The sequence below is a fragment of the Delphinus delphis genome, chromosome 20, assembly GCF_949987515.2.
Source record: "Delphinus delphis chromosome 20, mDelDel1.2, whole genome shotgun sequence".
Classification (NCBI taxonomy): Eukaryota; Metazoa; Chordata; class Mammalia; order Artiodactyla; family Delphinidae; genus Delphinus; species Delphinus delphis.
The window spans coordinates 5,345,978-5,370,523 of NC_082702.1; the positions used below are offsets into that span (position 1 = coordinate 5,345,978).

At 39.8% G+C, this 24,546-nt stretch overlaps 1 protein-coding gene and 1 long non-coding RNA gene across 2 annotated transcripts in view; both read left to right on the top strand.

Moving 5' to 3' along the window:
• Positions 1-24,546, top strand: part of LOC132416456 (uncharacterized) — a 46,596-nt gene that overhangs the window by 18,956 nt on the left and 3,094 nt on the right. The window contains exon 4 of the long non-coding RNA XR_009517594.1: positions 1,422-1,548. This is a non-coding gene — a long non-coding RNA (uncharacterized lncRNA). The remainder of the gene's footprint in view (positions 1-1,421; positions 1,549-24,546) is intronic.
• LOC132416418 (zinc finger protein 415-like) lies at positions 22,016-24,326 on the top strand. Its single transcript, XM_059999790.1, has one exon. The coding sequence runs from the start codon at positions 22,192-22,194 to the stop codon at positions 23,659-23,661; it is 1,470 nt and encodes a 489-aa protein (XP_059855773.1). The 5' UTR covers positions 22,016-22,191; the 3' UTR covers positions 23,662-24,326.

Below are 24,546 nucleotides of genomic sequence, written 5' to 3' on the forward strand. Positions count from 1 at the left end.
GAATTTATTTTTTTCCATACCCTTTTTTTCTTGATTTTTAATTGTCCAGGAAGTTTTTAACTTTACTATTATGATATATTTTTTCATAACCTGTGGCAATAATGTATAATAGTAAATTTTCTAATTTCTAATCAATGTTTTATTGGTGGCAAAAACAAAGAAATTCTTTGGCTTTTGTTAATGCCTAGCTATGTAAATTTAAATGGATAAAATTGTATTTATATTTTTGAGCATGGTTATCTTATTGAGATTTGAGTTCAAGTATTCTATTTTTTCTAATGTTCATACCATTTTTTTTTAGTATGCTACTACAGAATCACGTTGACAAACTAAATTAAGTACAGTGGATACATTTTCATTGTCTGAAAGATGCTGAAATACATGTGAATAAAACGATGATAAAAAATTGTCCAAAAATCTGTCAAGAGATTTTTCTCTCATTTCAGTTATTTTTTATAGATATGTATGTGCATGAGTGCATGGATGTGCAAGTCTGTGGTTTACAAAAAAGAGATCATGATTTTAAAACTATGTATTATATCTTTTTTCGGTTGAAATTGTCTTCAGTATATTCCATTGCCTGGAATTTTTCTATGCAATCCTGTTAATGGTTTAAGTAGTAGTAAGATTACTAACAATTTATGTGTATGTGCTGTGTGTCCACATCTGTAATGACCTTTCATTCCATTCACCTTGGACTTCTTTCAAGTTTTCTCAGGGAACCCTCTGTCAATGTACTTCTAATGCTTTCTGTATTACTTAACCATTTGATTCTTAAGCTTCAGTTGCTGAGCACAGCCCTCTGAGTTCAAGTGTTTGCTGTAACATTTCTTACCTTCTTGATCTCAGTCAAGTTTTTTAGAGTGTCTGTGACAGTTTTTGTCCTCTGTAAGGTGGGGACAGATCTTCCTTTAATGAGCTGTTATGTTGATAACAAGGTCTTGCCTGTAAAAGTACTTACTTAGAGTAATGTTTAGAGTAACATTACTGTAACTTAGAGCAATAGGAAGTGTTCAAACACTTTTAGTCGTTGTTATCATCATCATAGTTGAAGGTTTTGACCTTTCATTAAAAGCACTGCGAACTTTGTCATCTCATCTGTATACTGAATCTCACTCAGTGTGTAGAACGTAATGCCTAACACTTCTGCATAGACGACATGGTGTTGAGTGTTACTTATAGGCGTTTCATAGATTTTTCGACAGTGATGAAAAATCATATTAATTGGAGGACCTCATAGGTCTTATGAAAAAGTATAAGAAATTAAGATTAGAGATACGTAATTTTTCCAGATACCTCTAAATGGATCTGGTAGAACACATACTTTAATTGAATCAGTCCTTACCCCTTCCTCGTCTTTTCCATTTGTATGAAGATGAGAACTCTTCATGGCCCATTGGTGAAATGTGGTTTCATTTCAGGAACGGTTGACCTTTGAGGATGTGGCCATCGAATTCACTGAGGAGGAGTGGGAATGCCTGGACCCTGCTCAGAGGGCCTTGTACAGGGACGTGATGGTGGAGACCTACAGGAACCTGATCTCCCTGGGTGAGGATAACTTCCCTTCAGAGCTGGGATCTGCCCTTGGGTATCTTTGCATTTTCCCTTGTGTGCCTCTTGGGAGGCCCTGATAATCTTTGAAAGCCCTGTTGACTCCATCATGTGGCATCATGAGTTTAAACTGACCCTTTCTTCAGATGCTCTGCACGTTTCATGTTACGTCAGGGGTTGTCCCAGAGCTTAATTACGTACAAAGCTCAATGGCAAACTTTAAAAAATACCAAATTTCCTATTTTCTGCCTTTTGGCTTTTGACTCAGTTTTTGCAGGAAGAGAGCTTGATGTCTGCATATTACACCGTTCCCTGTGTAGAAGGGAGGCGGTGGATGAATTTGTGAAATACTTTTCCTGACCCATCTGTAATGTCCTCACCCCTCAGCTGAACAAAGAACTGGGATTTTAGGAAAACCACAGCACTTCACATTTCTTTGTCCTGATAAACCAGAATTTCTGTTTCTTTTTTAAAAAGTTTTTGGCCACACCTTCTGGCTTGTGGGATCTCAGTTCCCTGAGTAGGGATTGAACCCGTGCCCTCTGCATTGGAAGCATGGAGTCTTAACCGGTGGGCCACCAGGGAAGTCCCAGAATTTCTTTTTCTGATCTGAATATTATCTCCACATTGGAGCAAGAGAAAGAGCCGTGGACAGTGGGGAGAAATGTGAAAAATAGCCAAGAATACATTGTGTGGGAGTCAAAAGTGCAAACAAAGATGGGTATCTCAGAAGGGCTGTTTCTTTTGTTTAGGGGTGTGTGGGACAGGCGGGTGGATTGGATCTTCTGTGATTGTTACTTAGGAAAAGTGTGAGGACAGTGGACGGAGAGATGCTCCTTTTGATCCCAAATCCTACAAGGGGTGCCTATGTGAATCTCTCAGGCTCTTAGCTTGGCATCTGTGGGTCGAGTACATGGTCCCACCTCAAGATCCTATAATGTCTGACCCTTACACATTGTATTCTTTTTACTCTTGTACTGCTCTATCTGGTCTGGGAATGTAGACTGTTCCTAATTTTACCTAATTTTGCCTCTTAAATTTCTTTGAAGTATGTTCCTAAGGTCTGAAATTTTACCTGGTTTCCTTGTTGGGATAATCCACCTATGTTTATCTGGCAGCCTCTTGTGGAGTCTCTAGGGAGAGTGTTTACTGGGTAACAGAAAATTTTGATAGAGACACTATTCCTCGTACGTTGTAGTATTTTCTTGCTCTGTACAAAATCACCACTCGAAGCTACTCAGTAGAGTGGTCAGCATGTTCTAGGATATGAGATAGAAAGCGTCACAAGAGTCTGACTGATAAGTCTTACCGGATTTTTTTCTGGCTTTGGGGACTGTCACAAAAGGCTGTCTCAAGGGCACTGTGACCGTGTTATTCATGTGTCTCAATGACCATACATTTTAGCCTCTTTAAATTGGTATAGGAATTTATCCCAGGACAACTTTGTCAAAGCTCACATTCTCATATCTGTGAGGCTGTTGGCTAAAGTGTTGTTGATGCCACATTTTTCACTGCCTGTGCCATTGTTCATTCTACCCCAACAGCGAATTTTGAAGCGTCTTAATGAGAGCGTATGAAGTGGAGGGATACCTTCAGTGATGAACGATAATGTGTTTATAACACTGGTACTTTGATTTCGTACATTTCTATGCATTATAAATGATTTTTTATTTTATCATTAGGTTCAAATTTCCATGTTACTCTTGGGGGTTTTGTTTTGTGTTTGCAACGCGTGGGATGGTTGATTGGGGATGGGTCCCTGTAGTGGAATTTGTTATCAATCCCTCTTAGAATCTTTATATATTCTTCATACTCATCTATTATCAGATACGTGATTTAGAAATGTTTTCTCTTTTCCTGTTGGTTGTCTTTTCACTGTGCTTTAATGCACAGTAGTTTATATTTTTGATATAGTCCAATTTATCTGTATTTTGTAGCCTGTGCTTTTGGTGTTATACCTGATAAATCATTTGTGGGTCCAATGACAAGAAACTTTTTCTGTATGTTTACTTCTAGGAGTTTTATATACTTGGGACTTAGGTTTAGGTCTTTGAACCATTTTGAGTTAATTTTTGTCTGTAGCGTAAGATAATGGTCTAAGTAAATACTTTTGTTAGTAGGTATCCAGTTTTGGCAACACATTTTAAAAAAAAATTTATTTTTAATTAATTAACTTTTTTTGGCTGCGTTGGGTCTTGCTGCGCATGGGCTTTCTCTACCTGTGGTGAGCAGGGTCTACTCTTTGCTACGTTGCACAGACTTTTCGTTGTGGTGGCTTCTCTTGTTGTGGAGCACCAGCTCTAGGCACGTGGGCTCAGTAGTTGCAGCACATGTGCTTAGTAGTTGTGGCACCCGGAGTTCAGTAGCTGTGACACATGGGCTCAGTAGTTGTGGCTTGTGGGCTCTAGAGTGCAGGCCCAGTAGTTGTGGCACACGGGCTTAGTTGCTCCATGGTATGTGGGATCTTCCCGGACCAGGGCTCGAACTCATGTCCCCTGCATTGACAGGTGGATTCTTAACCACTGCGCCACCAGGGAAGTCCTGTCAATACCTTTTGTTCCACTGACTGCATTCTCCCATTAAGTGGTCTTTACACCTTTTTGAAACATCGTTTAAACATCTACACAAGAGGTTTTTTTTTAAAGTATAGTTAATTTATAATGTTGTGTTAATTTCAGGTGTATAGCAATTTACAAGATACTTAATATAGTTACCTGAGCTATACAGTAGGTCCTTGTTGTTTATCTATTTTATATATAGTAGTTTGTATATATTCATACCAGACTCCTAATTTATCTCTCTCCTCGCCCCCCCACCCCCCCGCATCCTGCACTTTCCCCTTTGGTAACCGTAAGTTTGTTTTCTATGTCTGTGAGTCTATTTCTGTTTTGTATATAAGTTCATTTATATCACTTTTTTAGGTTCCACGTATAAGTAATATCATATATGTCTTTCTTTGTCCGACTTCACAGGTCCATCCATGTTGCTGCAAAAGGCATTATTTCATTGTTTTTTATGAATGAATAATATTCCATTGTATATATGTGCCACATCTTCTTTATCCCTTCATCTGTCAATGAAAATTTAGGTTGCTTCCATGTCCTGGCTAGTGTAAATAGTGTTGCTATAAACATTGGGGTGCATATATCTTTTCAAATTAGAGTTTTCATCTTTTCCGGATATATGCCCAGGATTGGAATTGCTTGTTCATGTGGTAGCTTTATTTTTAGTTCTTTAAGGAACCTCCATACGGTTCTCCAAAGTGGCTACAGCAGTTTACATTCCTTCCAACAGTGTAGGAGTGTTCTGTTTTCTCCACACCCTCTCAAGCATTTACTGTTTGTAGACTTTTTTTTTTTGGCCACGCCGGATCTTAGTTGTGGCACGCAGAATATTTAGTTGGGGACTTCTTAGTTGCTGTATGCGGACTTCTTAGTTGCTGTATGACTCTCAGTTGCGACATGCGTATGGGATCTAGTTCCCCGACCAGGGATTGAACCTGGGCCCCCTGCATTGGCAGCGTGGAGCCTTACCGCCTGGACCACCAGGGAAGTCCCCTATTTGTAGACTTTTTGATGGTGGTCATTCTGACCAGCGTGAGGTGATAGCATTTTTTGGTTTTGATTTGCATTTACGTAATAATTAGTGACATTGAGCATCTTTTCATGTGGCTGTTGGCCATCTTTTTGTCTTCTTTGGAGAAATATCTATTTAGGTCTTCTGCTAATTTTTTGATTGGGTTGTATGGTTTTTTTGATATTAAGCTATATGAATTTTGTATATTTTGGAAATTAATCCCTTTTTGGTAGCATCATTTGCAAATATACTCTTCTAGTCCTTAGGTTGTATTTTCGTACTTTTTATGGTTTCCTTTGCTTCGCAGTAGCTTTTAAGTTTAATTAGGTCCCATTTGTTTATTTTTGCTTTTATTTCCGTGTCTCTAGGAGAGAGATCCAAAAAAATATTGCTGTGATTTATATCAAAGAGTGTTCTGCCTTTGTTTTCCTCTAGGAGTTTTATAGTATCTGGTCTTACATTTAGCTGTTTAATCCATTTTGAGTTTATTTTTGTATGTGGTGTTAGAGAATGTTCTAGTTTCATTATTTTCCATGTAGCTGTCCAGTTATCCCAGCACCACTTTACTAAAAAGACTGTCTTTTCTCCATTGTATATTCTTTCCTTCTTTGTCATAGAATAATTGACTATAAGTGAGTGGGTTTATTTCTGGGCTTTCTATTCTGTTCCATTGATCTGTGTTTCTGTTTTTTGCCAGTACCATACCGTCTTGATGACTGTAGGTTTGTAGTATTGTCTGAAGTCAGGGAGTGTGATTCCTCCAGCTCCATTCTTCTTTCTCGAGATTGTTTTAGATATTCGGTGTCTTTTGTGTTTTCATACAAATTTTAAAAATGTTTTGTTCTCGTTCTGTGAAAAATGCCATTGTTAATTTGATAAGAATTGCATTGAATATGTAGATTGCCTTGGGTAATATGGTAATTTTAACAATGTTGCTTATTCCAATCCAAGAATATGGTATATATTTTCATCTGTTTGTGTCATCTTTGATATCTTTCATCAGCATCATATAGGTTTTTTTTGGGTTTTTTTGTGGTACGTGGGCCTCACACCGCTGTGGCCTCTCCCGCTGTGGAGCACAAGCTCCGGATGCGCAGGTCCAGTGGCCATGGCTCACGGGCCCAGCCGCTCTGCGGCATGTGGGATCCTCCCAGACCGGGGCACGAACCCGCGTCCCCTGCATCGGCAGGCGGACTCTCAACCACTGCGCCACCAGGGAAGCCCAGCATCATATAGTTTTACAAGTACAGTTATTTTGCTTCCTTAGGTAGGTTTATTCCTCGGAATGTTATTTTTTGTGATGAGATGATAAATGGGATTGTTTCCTTAATTTCACTTTCTGATATTTCGTTGTTAGTATATAGAAATGCAACAGATTTTTGTATATTTATTTTTTATATTTATCCAGCAACTTTACCCTGTTCGTTGATGAGGTCTAGTAGTTATCTGGTGGCATCTTCAGGATTTTCTATGTGTAGCATCATGTCATCTGCATACAGTGATAGTTTTACTTCTTTTCCTATCTGGATTCCTTTTATTTCTTTTTGTTTTCTGATTGCAGTGGCTAGGACTTCCAAATGTATGTTGAATAAAAGTGGTGAGATTGGACATCCTTGTCTTGTTCCTGATCTTAGAGGAAATGCTTTCACCTTTTCATTGTTGAGTATGACGTTAGTTGTGTGTTTGTCATATATGGTCTTTATTATGTTGAAGTAAGTTCCATCTGTGCTTACTTTCTGAAGCGTTTTTATCATAAATCAGTGCTGAATTTTGTGAGAGGCTTTTTCTGCAACTACTGAGATGATCATATGGTTTTTAGTCTTCAATTTGTTAATGTGGTGTATCATATTAATTGACTTGCAGATATTGAAAATCTTGCATCCCTGGAATAAATCCCACTTGATCATGGTTTATGATTCTTTTAATGTATTGTTGGATTCTGTTTGCTAGTATTTTGTTGTGGGTTTTTGCATATATGTGATATTGACTTGTAATTTTCTTTTTTTGGAATATCTTTTTCTGGCTTTGGTGTCAGGGTTATTATGGCCTCACAGAATGAGTTCATTGGAAGTGTTCCTTCCTCTCCGAAAGTATTTTTTGTAATAGTTTCAGAAGAATGAGTGTTAGCTCTTGTCTGAATATCAGAATGGGAGAATTCACCTGTGAAGCCATCTGGTCCTGGACCTTTGTTTCTTGGAAGATTTTTAATCACAGTTACAATTTCAGTGCTTGTGATTGGTCTGTTCCTATTTTCTATTTCTTCGTGGTTCATTCTTAGGAGATTGTACCTTTCTAACCCATTTCTTCTAGGTTGTCCATTTTATTGGAGTATAGTTTCTTGGAGAAGTCTCTTCTGATTCTTTGTATTTCTGTGGTGTCCATTGTAACGTATCCGTTTTGATTTCTGATTTTATTGATTTGGGCCCTCTCCCTTTGTTATTAATGACTCTGGCTAAATGTTTTTCAATATTCTTTTTTTCTTTTATTGGGGTATAGTGGTTTTACAATGTGTTTGTTTCTACTGTACAGCTAAGTGAAGTAGAGTTCCCTGTGCTGTACATCAGGTTCTCATTAGTTATCTATTTTACACATATTAGTATAAAATAGCATGTTAAAAGATACTTTCTTCTTTTCCAATATAAGCATTTAAAGCAGCAAATTTCCCTGTAATTACCATTTCACTTATTAGGTTTTTTAAAATTAATTTTTATTGGGGTATAGTTGCTTTACAATGTTGTGTTAGTTTCTACTGTACAGCAAAGTGAATCAACTCTACGTATACATATATCCCCTCTTTTTCGGATTTCCTTCCCATTTAGGTCACCACAGAGCATTGAGTAGAGTTCCCTGTGCTATACAGTAGGTTCTCATTAGTTATCTATTTTATACACAGTATCAATAGTGTATATATGACAATCCCAATCTCCCAATTCATCCCACCCGACCCTGCCCCTTGGTATCCATACGTTTGTTCTCTACGTCTTTGTCTCTATTTCTGCCTTGCAAACAGGTTGATCTGTATCATTTTTCTAGATTCCACCTATATGCGTTAATATACGATGTTTGTTTTTCTCTGACTTACTTCACTCTGTATGACAGTGTCTAGGCCAACCACGTCTCTACAAATGACCCAATTTCATTCTGTTTATGACTGAGTAATATTCCACTGTGTATATGTACTACATTTTCTTTATCTGTTGGTCTGTCGATAGGCATTTAGGTTGCTTCCAGGACCTGGCTATTCTAAATAGTGCTGCAATGAACATTGGGGTGAATGGGTCTTTGAGTTATGGTTTTCTCTGGGTATATGCCCAGTAGTGGGATTGCTGGGTCTTATGGTAATTCTATTTTTAGTGTTTTAAGGAACCTCCATACTGTTCTCCGTAGTGGCTGTATCAATTTACATTCCCACCAACAGTGTGAGAGGGTTCCCTTGTCTCCACACCCTCTCTAGCATTTATTGTTTGTAAATTTTTTTATGATGGCCATTCTGACTTGTGTGAGCTGATGCCTCATTGTAGTCTTGATTTGCATTTCTCTAATAATTAGTGATGTTGAGCATGTTTTCATGTGCCTCTTGGCCCTCTGTATGTCTTTTTTGGAGAAATGTCTGTTTAGGTCTTCTGCCCATATTTTGATTGGGTTGTTTGTTTTTTTGATATTGAGCTGCATGAACTATTTGTATATTTTGGAGAGTAATCTTTGGTCCATTAATTCGTTTGTAATTATTTTCTCCCATTCTGAGGGTTGTCTTTTTGTCTTGTTTATGGTTTCCTTTGTTGTGCTGAAACTTTTAAGTTTAATTAGGTCCAATTTGTTTATTTTTGTTTTTATTTCCATTACTCTGGAAGGTTGGTCAGAAAAGATCTTGCTGTGATTGATGTCAAAGAGTGTTCTCTCTCTGTTTTCCTCTTAAGAGTTTTATAGTATGTGGCCTTACATTTAGGTCTTTAATCCATTTTGAGTTTATTTTTGTTTATGTTGTTAGGGAGTTTTCTAATTTTATTCTTCTACATGTAGCTGTCCAGTTTTCCCAGCACCACTTATTGAAGGTACTGTCACCATTGTATATTCTTGCCTCTGTTGTAGATTAATTGGCCATATGTACATGGGTTTATTTTGGGACTCTCTATTCTGTTTCATAGATGTATGTGTCTGCTTTTGGGCAAGTACCACACTGTTCTGATGCCTGTGACTTTGTAGTATAGTCTGAAGTCAGGGAGCCTGATTCCTCCAGCTCTGTTTTTTTTCCCTCAAGATTGCTTTGGCTACTTGGGGTCTTTTGTGTTTCTATATAGATTTTAAGATTTTTTTGGTTCTAGTTCTGTGAAAAATGCCATTGGTAATTTGATAACAATTGCATTGAATCTGTAGATTGCTTTGGGTAGTATAGTCATTTTCACAGTATTGATTCTTCAAATCCAAGAACATGGTATATCTCTCCATCTGTTTGTGTCGTCTTAGATTTCTCTCATCAGTGTTTTATAGTTTTCTGAATACACGTCTTTTACCTCCTTGGGTAGGTTTATTCCTAGGTATTTTATTCTTTTTTTGTTGCAGTGGTGAATGGTATTGTTTCCTTAATTTCTCTTTCTGGTCTTTAGTTGTTCATGTGTAGGAGTGCAAGAGATTTCTGTGCATTAATTTTGTATCCTGCAACTTTACCAGATTCATTGATTAGCTCTAGTAGTTTTCTGGTGGCATCTTTAGGATTTTCTACGTATAGTGTCATCTCATCTGCAAACAATTTTACTTCTTCTTTTCCAATTTTATATTCCTTTTGTTTCTTTTTCTTTTCTGATTTCTGTGGCTAGGACTTCCAAAACTGTATTGAATAGTAGTTATGAGAGTGGACCTCCTTGTCTTGTTCCTGATCTTCGAGGAAATGCTTTCAGTTTTTCAACATTGAGAATGATGTTAGCTGTGTGTCATACATGGCCTTTATTATGTTGAGGTAGGTTCCATCTGTGCCCACTTTCTGGAGAGTTTTTATCATAAATGGGTGTGGAATTTTGTTAAAAGCTTTTTCTGCATCTATTCAAATGATCATATGGTTTTCATTCAATTTGTTAATATGGTGTATCACATTGGTTGATTTGTGTATATTGAAGAATCCTTGCATCTCTGGGGTAAATCCCACTTGATTGTGGTGTATGATTCTTTTAATGTGTTGTTGAATTCTGTTTGCTAGTAGTTTGTTGAGGATTTTTGTGTCTATATTCATCAGTAATATTGGTCTGTAATTTTCTCTTTTCGGGATATCTTTGTCTGGTTTGGGTATCGGTGACGGTGGCCTCACAGAATGAGTTTGGAAGAGTTCCTTCCTCTTCAGCTTTTTGGAAGAGTTTGAGGATGGATGTTAGCTCTTCTCTAAGTGTTTTGTAGAATTCACCTGTGAAGCCATCTGGTCCTGGACTTTTGTTCCGGAAGATTTTTAATCACAGTATCAGTTTCATTACTTGTGATTGGTCTGTTCATATTCTTTGTTTCTTCCTGGTTCAGTCTTAGAAGGTTATACCTTTTTAAGAATTTGTCCATTTCTTCCAGGTTGTCCATTTTATTGGCCTATAGTTGCTTATAGTAGTCTCTTATGATCCTTTGTATTTCTGCAGTGCTCTTTGTAACTTTTCCTTTTTCATTTCTAATTTTATTGATTTGGGTCCTCTCCCTCTTTTTCTTGATGAGCCTGGCTAAAGGTTCATCAATTTTGTTTATCTTCTCAAAGAACCAGCTTTTAGTTTTATTGATCTTTGCTATTGTTTCTGTTTCATTTATTTCTGCTTTTATCTTTATGATTGATTTCTTTCTACTAACTGGGTTTTTTTGGTTCCTCTTTCTCTAGTTCCTTTAGCTGTTTAGATTGTATATTTGAGATTTTTCTTGTTTCTTCAGGTAGGATTGTATTGCTGTAAACTTCCTTCTTAGAACTGCTTTTGCTGCATCCCGTATGTTTTGGATCATCGTGTTTTCATTGTTATTTGTCTCTAGGTATTTTTTGATTTTCTCTTTGATTTCTTTACTGATCTCTTGGTTATTTAGTAGTGTAGTGTTTAGCCTTCATGCATTATATATTTTTTACAGTTCTTTTCCCCTGTAATTGATTTCTAATCTCATAGAGTTGTGGTTGGAAAAGATGCTTGATACGATTTCAGTTTTCTTAAATTTACCAGGGCTTGATTTGTTACCTAAGATGTGATCTCTCCTGGAGAATGTTCCATATGCACTTGAGAAGAAAGTGTATCCTTCTGCTTTCAGGTGGAATGTTCTATAAATATCAATTAAATCTATCCGGTCTATTGTGTCATCTAAAGCTTGTGTTTCCTTGTTTATTTTCTGTCTGGATGATCTGTCCATTGGTGTAAGTGGGGTGTTAAAAGTTCCCCACTATTGTGTTACTATCGATTTTCCCTTTTGTGGCTGTTAGCATTTGCCTTATGTATCGAGGTGCTCTTATGTTGGGTGCATAAATATTTACAATTGTATGTTTCCTTGGATTGATCCCTTGATCATTATGTAGTGTCCTTCCTTATCTCTTGTAACAGTCTTTATTTTAAAGTCTATTTTATCTGATATCAGTATTGTTACTCCAGCTTTCTTTTGATTCCCGTTTGTATGGAACATCTTTTTCCATCCCCTCACTTTCAGTCTGTATGTGTCCCTAGGTTTGAAGTGGATCTTTTGTAGACAGCATATATACAGGTTTTGTTTTTGTATCCATTCAGCCAGTCTGTCTTTTGGTTGGAGCATTTAACCCCGTTCACATTTAGGGTAATTATTGATATGTATGTTGCTATTACCATTTTCTTAATTGTTTTGGGTTTGTTTTTGTAGGTCTTTTTCTTCTTTTGTGTTTCCTGCTTAGAGAAGTTCCTTTAGCATTTTCTGTAGAGCTGGTTTGGTGGTGCTGAATTCTCTTAGCCTTTGCTTATCTGTAAAGCTTTTGATTTCTCCGTGGAATCTGAATGAGATCCTTGCTGGGTAGGATAATCTTGGTTGTAGGTGTTTCCCTTTCATCACTTTATATAAATCCTGCCACTCCCTTCTGGCCTGCAGTTTCTGCTGAAAGATCATCTGATAATCTTATGGGGATTCCCTTGTATGTTATTTGTTGCTTTTCCCTTGTTGCTTTTAATAGTTTTTCTTTGTATTTAATTTTTGATAGTTTGATTAATATGTGTTTTGGCGTGTTTCTTCTTTGGTTTATTCTGTATGGGACTCTCTGCACTTCCTGGACTTGATTGGCTATTTCCTTTCCCATGTTTAGGGAAGTTTTCGCCTATAATCTCTTCAAATACTTTCTCAGACTCTTCCTCTTTCTCTTCTTCTCCTGGGACACCTGTAATTCGAACGTTGTCCCCGAGGTCTCTGAGACTGTCCTCAATTCTTTTCATTCTGTTTTCTTTATTCTGCTCCATGGCAGTTATTTCCACCATTCTATCTTCCAGGTCACTTATCCGTTCTTCTGCCTCAGTTATTCTGTTGTTGATTCCTACTAGAGTTTTTTTTTTTTTCGGTACGTGGGCCTCTCACTGTTGTGGCCTCTCCCGTTGTGGAGCACAGGCTCCAGACGTGCAGGCTCAGCGGCCATGGCTCATGAGCCTAGCCACTCTGCAGCATGTGGGATCTTCCCAGACCGGGGCACGAACCCGTGTCCCCTGCATCGGCAGGCAGACTCTCAACCACTGTGCCACCAGGGAAGCCCCCTACTAGAGTATTTTTAATTGCACTTGGTGTGTTGCTCATCACTGTTGGTTTGTTCTTCTGTGTCCTTGTTAAACATTTCTTGTGTTTTATTCTATTTCTGAGATTTTATTATTTTTTTATATAAATTTATTTATTTGTTAGTTTTAGCTGTGTTGGGTCTTTGTTGCTGTGCGTGGGCTTTCTCTAGTTTCAGTGAGTGGGGGCTACTCTTCGTTGTGGTGCGCGGGCTTCTCACTGTGGTGGCTTCTCTTGTTGCAGAGCGTGGGCTCTAGAGCACGTGGGCTTCAGTAGATGCAGCACGTGGGCTCAGTAGTTGTGGATCGTGGGCTCTAGAGCACAGGCTCAGTAGTTGTGGTGCACGGGCTCAGTTGCTCTGCGATATGTGGGATCCTCTGGGACCAGGGCTTGAACCCATGTCCCCTGCATTGACAGGCGGACTCCCAACCACTTGCGCCACCAGGGAAGCCCTATTGCTGAGATTTTAGATCATCTTTACTATCATTACTCTGAATTCTTTTTCAGGTAGACTGCCTATATTCTCTTCATTTGTTTGGTCTTGTGGGTTTTTACCTTGCTCCTTCATCTGCAGCATATTCCTCTGTCTTCTCATTTTGTTTAATTTACTGTGTTTGGGGTCTCCTATCCGCAGGCTGCAGGGTCGTAGTTCCTCTTACTTCTGGTGTCTGCCCTCAGTGGGTGAGGTTGGTCCAGTGGCTTGTGTAGGCTCCCTAGTGGGGGGACTGGTGTCTCCGTTCTGGTGGGTGCTGCTGGATCTTGTCCCTCTGATTGGCAGGACCACGTCCAGTGGCTCTTTTTGTGGTGTTTCTGAGCTTAGTATGACTTTAGGCAGCCTGTCTGCTAATGGGTGGGGTTGTGTTTCTGTCTTGCTAGTTATTTGGCATGAGGCCTCCAGCACTGGACCTTGCTTGCTGTTGGGTGGAGCCAGGTCTTGGTGTAGAGATGGAGTCCTGTGGAAGAGCTCTTGCCAATTAATATTCCCTGAGGCTGAGAGTTCTCTGGTCATCCAGCATCCTGGACTAGTCTCTCCCACCTCAGAGGCTCAGGCCCGACCCCTGTTCAGAGCACCAAGAGTCTGCAACTGCACGGTGTGGAAGAAAAGGAAAAAAAAAAAAGAAGGAAAACAGACACACACAAAGAAACACACAAACGAAAACAAAAAAGAAAACGAACAAACAAAACCCCAAGACAAAAAAACAAACCGCAGGAGAGAGAGATAACAAAAAAGAAGAGAGCAACCAAACAAACGAACCCCAAAATGAAAACAAACACTAAAAACTAAACTACCTAAAAAAAAAATAAAAAAAAATAAAAAAATAAAAAAAAATAAAAAATAAAATAAAAAAAATAAATAAACTACCAAAACTAAAAGCAAATCAAAAGCAGAAATCGAACTCTCGGTGGGTCTCTGCACCTGCTGTGGGCACCATGGGGCCAGCTTATGCTCTGACCTGACCCAACTCGTACGAGTACTTGCCCCAGAGTCCACAGCCTCAATTGTGGAAACACTCGTTGTCTATTCAGATATTGCACAGATGGAGGGTGTACCAAGCCGATTGAGGGATTTAATCTGCTGCTCCTGTGGCTGTGTGGAGAAATTTCCCTTTCTCTTCTGTGGTTGCACTGCCCCAAGAGTTCAGCTTTAGTTTTGGCTCTGCCTCTGTGTTTTGGCCACCCTCAGGAGTCTCTTCCCCACCCGGGCAAGGGGGAGTGAAGGCAGTGGCTGGTTAGGGCTCACTTGCTCACCCAGGCCAGGGAGCGGGAAGGACACAGCATTCACAGTTGGGATGTGCGGGGAGTGCCTTTGGCAGCAGAGACCAGTGGGAATTTTCAACAGCCTGAGGTGTGCTGTTAGCCCTCCCCAGGAAGTTGGTCCCAGATCGCTGGACCGTTGGCAGTGGCGGGCTGCACTGGCTCCCGGGAAGGTGTGGGCAGTGACCTGGGCTTGCTCATGGGACCTGTGGTGGCAGCAGTAGCTGCCACGCCCACCTCTGGGGTTCAAGATAGCAGGCACAGCTCTCACCAGGCCCTAGAGCTTGTGTAGGCTGTGCCCTGCTGTCTGTGAGTGCGTGGAGAAAGAGGCTCCTAGGGCGGGTGTGCCCCTCTCCTCGTGCACCCTGCAACAATGGTCCCTTGTCTATCTGGCAGGCCCAGGTTGCTTTCCGGCCTCCATCAGGCTGTCTTCTCACAGCTAACCCCCAATCCTCTCTCCCTGGGGTCTGACCTCTGAAGCCCGAGCCCCAGCACCCAGCCCCCACTCGCCCCGGCAGGCAGGCAAGCATCTCAGGCTGGGGAGTGCTGGTTGACACTGATCCTCTGTGCGGGATTCCCTCTGCTTTGCTCTCCGCACCCCTGTTGCTGCGTTCTCCTCTGAGGCTCCAAAGCTCCCCCTTGTCTCTGCCAGTGAGGGGGCTTCCTAGTGTGCAGAAACATTTCCTCCTTCACAGTGCCCTCGCAGAGGCGTGAGTCCTGTCCTGTTGCCTTTGTCTCTTTTTGTTTTTTCCTTTTTTCTTTTGCCTTACCCAGTTACATGGAGACTTTTTGCCTTTTTTGGAAGTCTGAGGTCTTCTGCCAGTGTTCTGTAGGAGTTGTTCCACATGTAGATGTGTTTTTGATGTATCTGTGGGGAGGAAGGTGATCTCCACATCTTATTTCTCTGCCATTTTCTGAGACTTCTCTATCAATGTTCTTTATCTTTTCAAAGAACCAGGTTTTAGTTTCATAGATCTTTTCTTTTCTTTTTTCTTTTTTTTTGGTCTCTATTTCATTTATTTCTGCTCTGATCTTTATATCTCTCTTTGGGGTTTTGTTCTTTTTCTAGTTCCTTTAGGCATAAAGTTAGGTTGTTTATTTGAGGTTGTTTGAGATTGTTCTTGAATCCTAAGTTTAGCTTGTTTTGCTATAAACTTCACTCTTAGAACTGTTTTTACTGTGTCCCATAGGTTTTGGGTCACAGTTTTCATTTTCATTTGTCTCTAGGGTTTTCTTTTTTTAATTTCCTCTTTGATTTCTTCAGTGATCCACTGGTTGTGTAGTAGCATATTCTTTAGCTTCCACATCTTTGTGTTTTTTGCAGCTTTTTTGGTTTTTGGTTTTTTTTTTTTTTTTTAGTTGATTTCTAGCTTCATAGCATTGTGGTCGGAAAAGATGCTTGATATGATTCCAGTTTTCTTACATTTACCGAGGATTGCTTTGTGACCCAGCATGTGGTCTGTCTTGTAGAATGCCCCACGTGCACTTGAAAAGAATGTGTATTCTGCTGCTTTCAGGTGGAATGCTCTATAAATATCAATTAAGTCCATCTGCTCTAATGTGTCAGTTAAGGCCTGTGTTTGCTGATGGATTTTCTGTCTGGATGATCTGCCCATTGATATAAGTGGGTGTTAAAGTCCCCCACTATTATTGTGTTGCTGTCCATTTCTCCTTTTATGTCTGTTAACATTTGCCTTATATATTGAGGTGCTCCTTAGTTGGGGTGGATATATATTTGGAATTGTTATGTCTTTTTGGATTGATCCTGTGATCATTTTCTCATGGCCTTGTCTCTTTTAACAGTCTTTTTTCTTTTTCAGGTCTGTTTTGTCTGTTTTATTTCCAGTTGCATGGAATACTTTTTACCATCCCTTCACTTTCAGTCTGTATGTCTCTGCATCTGAAGTGAGTCTCTTGCAGGCAGCATATGTACAGGTCCTATGTTTGTATCCATTCATCCAGTCTGTATCTTTTGGTTGCAGCATTTAGTTCATTTACATTTAAGATAATTATTGATATGTATGTTTCTATTGCCATTTCATTAATTGTTTTGGATTTGTTTTTGTAGGTCTTTTTGTCCCCCTTTCTTCTTTTGTTCTCTTTTCTTGTGGTTTGATGAGTATCATTAGTGTTATGGTTGGATTTCTTTTTCTTTTTTATATGTATATGTATTAGAGATTTTTGTTTCTCAGTTACCATGAGGTTTTTGTATACTAGTACGTATGTTTATGTGCTTGTTTGAAGTTGCTAATCTCAAATGCGTTTTAGATACCCTGCATTTGTAGTCTCCTCTCTGCATGATTACTGTTTTTGAGATTATATTTTACATCCAGTTGTTTTGTATATCCCTTAACTGCTCATTGTGGATACAGATGGCTTTACTACTTTTGTTTTTTAACCTACCTACTAGCTTTGTGTGTGGATGATTTTCTGCCTTTATTACATGTTTGCCTTTACCAGTGAGCTTTTCCATTTTGTGATTTTCTTGTTTGTAGTCAAGAAAGTCTTGTTGTGGTCTTTTCCCACTAGAGAAGTTCTTTTAGCATTTGTTGTAAATTTGGTTTGGTGGTGTTGAATTCTTTTAGCTTTTTCTTGTCTATGAATCTTTTGATTTCTCCATCAATCTGAAGGAGAACTTTGCTGGTTTGACTACTCTTGGTTGCAGGTTTTTCTCTTTCATCACTTTAAGCATATTGTGCCAGTGCCTTCTGGCTTGCAGAGTTTCTGATGAAAAATCATGTGATAGTCTTATGGCAGTACTCTTGTGTGTTTTTTATTGCTTTCCCTTGTTGCTTGTAATTTTCTGTCTTTAATTTTTGTTGTTTTAATCAGAATGTCTCTTGGTGTTTCCTTTCCCAGGTTAGAGAAGTTTTCAGCTATTATCTCTTCAAATATTTTCTCAGGCCCTTTCTCTCTTCTCCTTCTGGGAACCCTGTATTGTGAATATTAGCATACTTGCTCTTGTCCCAGAGGTCTCTGAAACTGATCTCATTTCTTTTTATTCTTTTCTTTTTTTCTCTTTGGTGGCAGTGATTTCCCCTACTCTGTTTTCCAGCTCACTGGGCCATTATTCTGCCTCATTTCGTCTATTATTAATTCCTCATATTTTTTATTTCATTTATTGTATTCTTCAATTCTGTTTCATTGTTATTTAGAATTTCTAAGTCTTTGTTAAAAACTTCTCATTTCTCACACTGTGCATCCATTCTCCTACCAAATTCTTTGATCATCTTTACGATTATTCCTCTGAACTCTTTCTTGAATAGTTTGCCTGTCTCCACCACACTTGGTTCTTCTTCTGGGCTTCTATTTTGTTCCTTTATCTGAAACATATTCCTCTGTCGCCTCATTTTTTTTTTTTTTTCCTGTCGCCTCTTTTTGTCTAAATTGCCATTTGTATTTTATGTATGTGGTAGGTTAGTTACATTTCTCAACCTTGGAGAAGTGGCCCTCTGTAGGAGACGTCCTATGCATTCAGGCAGTGCACTCCCCTTTCGTCACCTATGGACCAGGGGCTATCTGGTCCTCAGGTAGTATGTGGCCTGCATTTGCAGATTTGGTCTATAGGCTGCAGAGACTATAGTTTTCTTGCTTCTCGTGTCTGCCCCCTGGTGAGTGAAGCTGGTCTAGAGGCTTGTGCAGACTTCCTTGTGGGAGGGGCAAGTGCCTGCTCTCTGGTGGGTGGTGCTGGGTCTTTGCCTCTGGTGGGTAGGGCCCACTGGTGTCTAGGGGCATGGGAAGTAGCTGGGGCTCAGGAAGTCTTTAGACAGCCTGTCTGCTAATGGGTGGGACTGTGCCCCTGCCCAGTGTGTTGTTTGGTCTGAGGTGAGGAGTCACAGCACTGGAGCCTGCAGGGTTTGGGATGGGGCCAGGTCTTGGTGCCAAGGTGTCAGCCTCCAGGAGAGCTCATGCAGATGAATGTTCCCTGATATGTCCACCACCAGTGTCTATGTCTCCTGACCATGCTACCGTTGCCTCCTGCCTCCCCGGAGATCCTCTAAGACCAGCAGGTGGCTCTGGTCCATGCTCCTATGATATTACTGCTTTTGCCCTTTGTCCCAGTGCATGTGAGATTCTTTTGTGCGCCCTTTAAGAGTGAAGTCTCAATTTCCCCCAATCCTGTGGAGCTGCAGTCAAGTCCCGCTGGCCTTCTAAGCCAAATGCTCTGAGGACTCTGTTTCCTGGGGCTGGACTCCTGGGCTGAGCTGCCTTACGTGGAGCTCAGAACTCTCACTCCTGTGGGAGAACCTCTGCAATATAATTATTCTCCTGTTTGTGGGCTGCCCACCCAGGGGGCATGCGATTTGATTATATGGCCAATCTGCCCCTCCTTCTGTCCAGTTGTGGTTCCTTCATTAGCTGTTGAAGATCTTTTCTGGTAGGTTCTAGTTCAGTGGTTGCTCTTCAGTCAGTTGTGATTTTGGTGTGCTTGTGAAAGGAGGGGAACTTAGGGTCCTTCTCTGCCATCTTAGCTGCTATCCCTCAAGAGTTTTTTTTTGGAAGTCTTCTGTTCTATTCCAGCAGTCTGTCTGTATGCCAGTACCACACTGTTTTGATTAGTGTATCTGTGGAATAAGTTTTGAAATAAAGAAGTGTGATACAACAAGTTTGTTCTTTTCAAGATTGTTTTTGCTATTTGTTTTCTCCTGAGACTCCATATGAATCACAGGATGGATTTATCTGTTTCTTCAGGAAAACACTACTGGGATTTCACGAGGGAATGATTTGAATATAATGATCACTTTGGGTAGTATTGACATCATGACAACATTGACTTCCCATCCATGAATTTGGGATGTCTTTGCATTTATTTTTGTCTTTTCTAAAATTTTCAGCAGTCTTTAGTTTGCAATATACATATCTTTACCTTCTTGTATAATGTTGCATCTAACTTTTTTTTTTTTGATTTTCTTGTAACTGGAATATTTTTCTCATTTTCTTTTTTGGTTGTTCATTTTTAATGTTTATGAGCCCAACTGAATTTTGCATGTTGATTTTATATCTTCTCATTTTTTTAGAGCTCTAAAAATTTTAGCAGGTCTTTTCTGCGGAATATTCACGGTTTTCTACATATTAGATCATGTCAGTTCTGTAGAGATGATTTCACTCCCTTTTGCTATTGGGATATCTGTTACCCAATTTTCTGCCTCTGTGTTCTTCCTGGGACTTCCAGTAATAGGCTTTTAGAAATATTGAGAGCAGGTATCCTTGTCTTGTTCCTGATCTTAAAGGAAGAGCTTTCATTCTTTCACCATTGAGTATGATGATAGCTTTGTGTAACTGCTCCATTGCAGGATATTTTTCAGCATAGTCTTCTCCCTTTTCTTGATAAAGAACGTACATCACACATGATGTTGAATACAAATTCATATGCCCGTTCCTCATTGGAGTTAGAAGCAGAGAAATGTGTATTAGTTGAGGAGGTGCCAACCAGAAACTTGGGAGACCTGGCCTTGCCTCAAATCCATTTTCCTGGCTGGCCAGGGTGTAAGATTTTTAAAGGGTAAGGGAGAGAGGGGAGGGGAGTGTCTGTAATCCCAGCTTTCCTATAAGATCTCAGCTGCAGACTTTTGAGAATCAAGTTGTGGCTTCCTTTCTGATTATTCTGTATGTTTCTGCAAAGCAGTTCCTAAATCAGAGTCTTGTGATCCCTTAACTTCCTTCTAGGAGACAGGAAAAGCAATAGTTCAGGCATTTTATTACTTAGAGCCAAATGTGGCTGGTTAAGAATTTCAATTCTCAGTGGACCCTCTGGTGTCATCAATTTTTAAGTCCTCTTGGGGTAACTGGTTGAAGCCACAGTTTGGGTTCATAAATCAAGGTACCAATTTAAGCTACCAATCATGGAAGTGATTAAATTGGACTTGCTTTTCCTTTGTTTCTGTATTCTCTCAATCCCCTAATTAGTAACTGCTTGAATCTGACTTTCTGAACTCAGGAATGGTCTAGGAAACTAAAGCCTATTTTTTTTTTTTTTTGTGGTACGTGTGCCTCTCACTGCTGTGGCCTCTCCCGTTGCGTAGCACAGGCTCCGGACGCGCAGGCTCAGTGGCCATGGCTCACGGGCCCAGCCGCTCCGCAGCACGTTGGGATCCTCCTGGACCGGGGCACGAACCCGTGTCCCCTGCATCGGCAGGCGGACTCTCAACCACTGCGCCACCAGGGAAGCCCAAGCCTTTTTTTTTTTTACAAACAGGAAATGGGAGACTCGGAAAGGCTTTTGTAACCAGGAAGGCCCTGCAGATTCCTGTTCAGTTTCAGTCCCCCGTTTTCTTTGGTACTCCTCAATCTTGAGATGAACATGTGTGGAAGAAGAAACAGAATAAAATTTTCGATAGGTTAATCAGACTTAGCAGGAAAACTCAGATTTAAGGCAACTTAACTTTTGAAAATTATGGTCCCCTACTCTACTGGAGGGTTGATTCGGTTTCTTTGTAACTGCACGTATGTACAGAAGAAACTCATTTGTCTTTAGATGGCTTTTTCCTGGTTTTTTCTTCTGATTTCTGCTAATAAAATTCATGTTGTTTATGATATGACTTTATCTGCATTATATCTTATATGGTTTTCATTTGCATTTTTTTCCAACAACATTGTGTCTCACCCTAGTCAATAAATATACAAAGTGCTCACTTTTTGTTTCTAGTATTTTGGAGCCATTAAACCAGATAATTAAGGATACCACATAGGTAGGGATTGCTCTGTTACTGGCCATTAGATAACTGGAGGATATTTTATGTCTTAAATTGTAAATGTCATTTACAGATGATGGTCTTTTAGCATGTATTATGCAATACAACTGACACATACTACTTGTTAATGTAAAATGCCTTTTTTGGGGGGTGTACATAGTTCTATAGCAAAGATTTAGAAAAATATATTGTTTCTTACAAATTGTTTTATCAAATTCTTCATTTTCTCTGTTATATTTGTTTTACAGTTCTAAACAGCCAATTATATTATTAATTGGATAAGTTTTGTTTTGGATTATTTCCCGGTACAATACATTGTCTATTTTTAAAAATTAATTTATGTACAGTAAGTATGCAGAATACATCAATAGTATATTTTTCTCCTCAATTATGAGACAGCAGTATGTTTACTGTTGGTTGGTATGTTCTTAGAGATGATAGTAGAAGAATACTCTTTCTTTGAGAGCCGACATAAGTTTGTCTAGTGTGAGTGTTTTTGCCATATGGTGTTTAAAACTAGGCTAGGGCTTCCCTGGTGGCACAGTGGTTGAGAGTCCGCCTGCCGATTCAGGGGACCCAGGTTCGTGCCCCGGTCTGGGAGGATCCCACATGCCGCGGAGCGGCTGGGCCCGTAAGCCACGGCCGCTGAGCCTGCGCGTCCGGAGCCTGTGCTCTGCAACGGGAGAGGCCACAACAGTGAGAGGCCCGCGTACCGCGAAAAAAAATAAATAAATAAAACTAGGCTACCTTAAAGTATATTTGGATTTATGTTGTCACGCTTTCTTAAGTAAAGAATTCTATTCCTTTAGTGTTTCCAAAAATTTAAGGTCATGGTTGGGGCATTTCATACCTATCTTTGGTATAAGTATTACATCTGTTGTAATATCATATATTCAACATGAGACATATATCTTGGAATTATTGTGAATGGGATACCTATGGTTCTTTATATCTTGTAGATATCTCCCCTATACATGTGATCAAGCAATTACAACCCAAAGTGAACAGTGATAAAGGAGAAGTATTCCAAACACCAATGTTGGGAAGACCTGAAAGCTGTAAAATCAAACATTTTCACCTCTGGGAAATTCAGAAAAATATGTATGACTTTGAGTGTCAGTGGAGAGACGATGAAAGAAATTACAAAGGAATGCCTGTAATCTGCAACAAAAATCTCACTGATGGAAGAGATCGACATGGTAGAGGGGGTGCAGGAATGAAGCCCTGTGGAAATAGGCTTGGATTAAACTTTCAGGATAAACTGCAGATATTTCAGACTGATGGGATAATTTCTGAATGTGATGTAGTTGAGAGGTCTGTCAACAATTGTTTCTCATTTTCACCACTTCAAAGAATTCCTCCTAGTGTCCAAACCAATGTTTCTAATATATATGGGAATGATTTTGTGCATCCTTCAGTGATGACGCAAAACCTTAAAGCACACAGGGAAAGACCTTGCAAATGTAATGAGTGTGGGAAAGCCTTTCTTAAGGGCTCACACCTCATTAAACATCAGACCATCCACACAGGAGAGAGATTACATAAATGTGACATATGTGACAAATTCTTTGGTCAAAGTTCACAGCTTGCATGTCATCGTAAAATTCATCCTGGAGAGAAATGTTACAAATGTAAGGCGTGTGGCAAAACCTTTAACAATGGCTCCACCCTTGCCAGACATCAGATAATCCACCCAGGAGCAAACTTGCATAAATGTGATGTATGTGGTAAAATCTTCGGTCAAAATTCATACCTTGTACGTCATCAGAATATTCATGCTGGAAAGAGAAGTCACCAGTGTAATGAGTGTGGTAAAACCTTTACTGACAGCTCAAACCTCAGTAGACGTCAGAAAATTCACACAGGAAAGAAATTATATAAATGTGATACGTGTGGCAAAGTCTTTAGCCGAAATGCACACCTTGCTGGTCATCGGAGGATTCATACTGGAGAGAAACCTTATAAATGTAATGAGTGTGGGAAGCTCTTTAGTCAGAATTCACATTTCATAAGTCATAAGAGATTTCATACTGGAGAGAAACCTTACAAATGCAGTGAGTGTGGCAAGGCCTTTAGTGAGAAGGCAGTCCTTTTAAGTCATAAGAGAATTCATACTGGTGAGAAACCTTACAAATGTGATGAGTGTGGAAAGGTCTTTAGTCAAAAATCACATCTTCGACTTCATTGGAGAATTCATACTGGAGAGAAACCTTTCAAATGTAATGAGTGTGGCAAGGTCTTCAGTCGAAATTCACACCTTACAAGTCATCGGAGAGTACATATAGAGAAACCTTTCAAATGTTTTGAGTGTGGGAAAGCCTTTACTCAGGTCTCAACCCTCGCTACACATCAGAAAACCCATACCTGAGAGAAACTATGTAAGTGTGATATATGTGGGAAGGGCTTCAAAATTCACACCTAACTGTTGTTCAGAGAATTCATACTATGGAGAAATCATACAGATATCAATGTGGTAAAGCTTTTGTGCCCTGAGCCTCCCTTACCATCAGAGAATTCATACTAGAGAGAAACGTTACAAATGTAGTGAGTGTGGCAAAGTCTTCAGTGTGCTTTCAAGCCAAACTTAACCATCAGAGGATCCATACAGGTTAGAGCACTTAAAAATATAATGAAGGGGACTTCCTTAGTGTTCCAGTGGTAAAGAATCTGCCTTACGATGCAGGGGACATGGGTTTGATCCCTGGTCGGAGAATTAAGATCCCACGTGCCGCGGGGCTACTAAGCCTGCGCGCCACAACTACTGAGCTTGCGTGTCTCAACTAGAGCCCACATGCTGCAAACTACAGAGCCCGTGCACTCTGGAACCCACGCACCACAACTACAGAGCCCATGCTCCCTGGAGCCTGTGCGCCACAACTAGAGACGAGAAAACCTGCACGCCACAACTAGAGAGAAGCCTGCGCACTACAGTGAAAGATCCTGCATGCCTCAACAAGGATCCTGCGTGCCGCAACTAAGACCCAACACGCCAAAAATAAATAATAAGTAAATCTTTAAAAAAAAAATACAACGAAGGTGGCAGTGCTTTAGGAGGCCTTCACATCTTAGGCTTCACGAGAAAATTCATACTGGATAGAAGCCAGATAAATGTATTTAGTATAGTCAGGCCTTTAGAAAATGAATTCAATCTAGGAAGATTCCTCACCAATGCCATGAATGTGAAAAACCTATTCTCACAGCTTACATCTCACCAATATTCAGGTAATCTGCACTCTTCAGAATGTTACAAATG

What these genes read in the sequence shown, in the direction of transcription:
- LOC132416418 (XM_059999790.1), top strand. Translation starts at nt 22,192, where the DNA reads ATGAGACATATATCTTGGAATTATTGTGAATGGGATACCTATGGTTCT.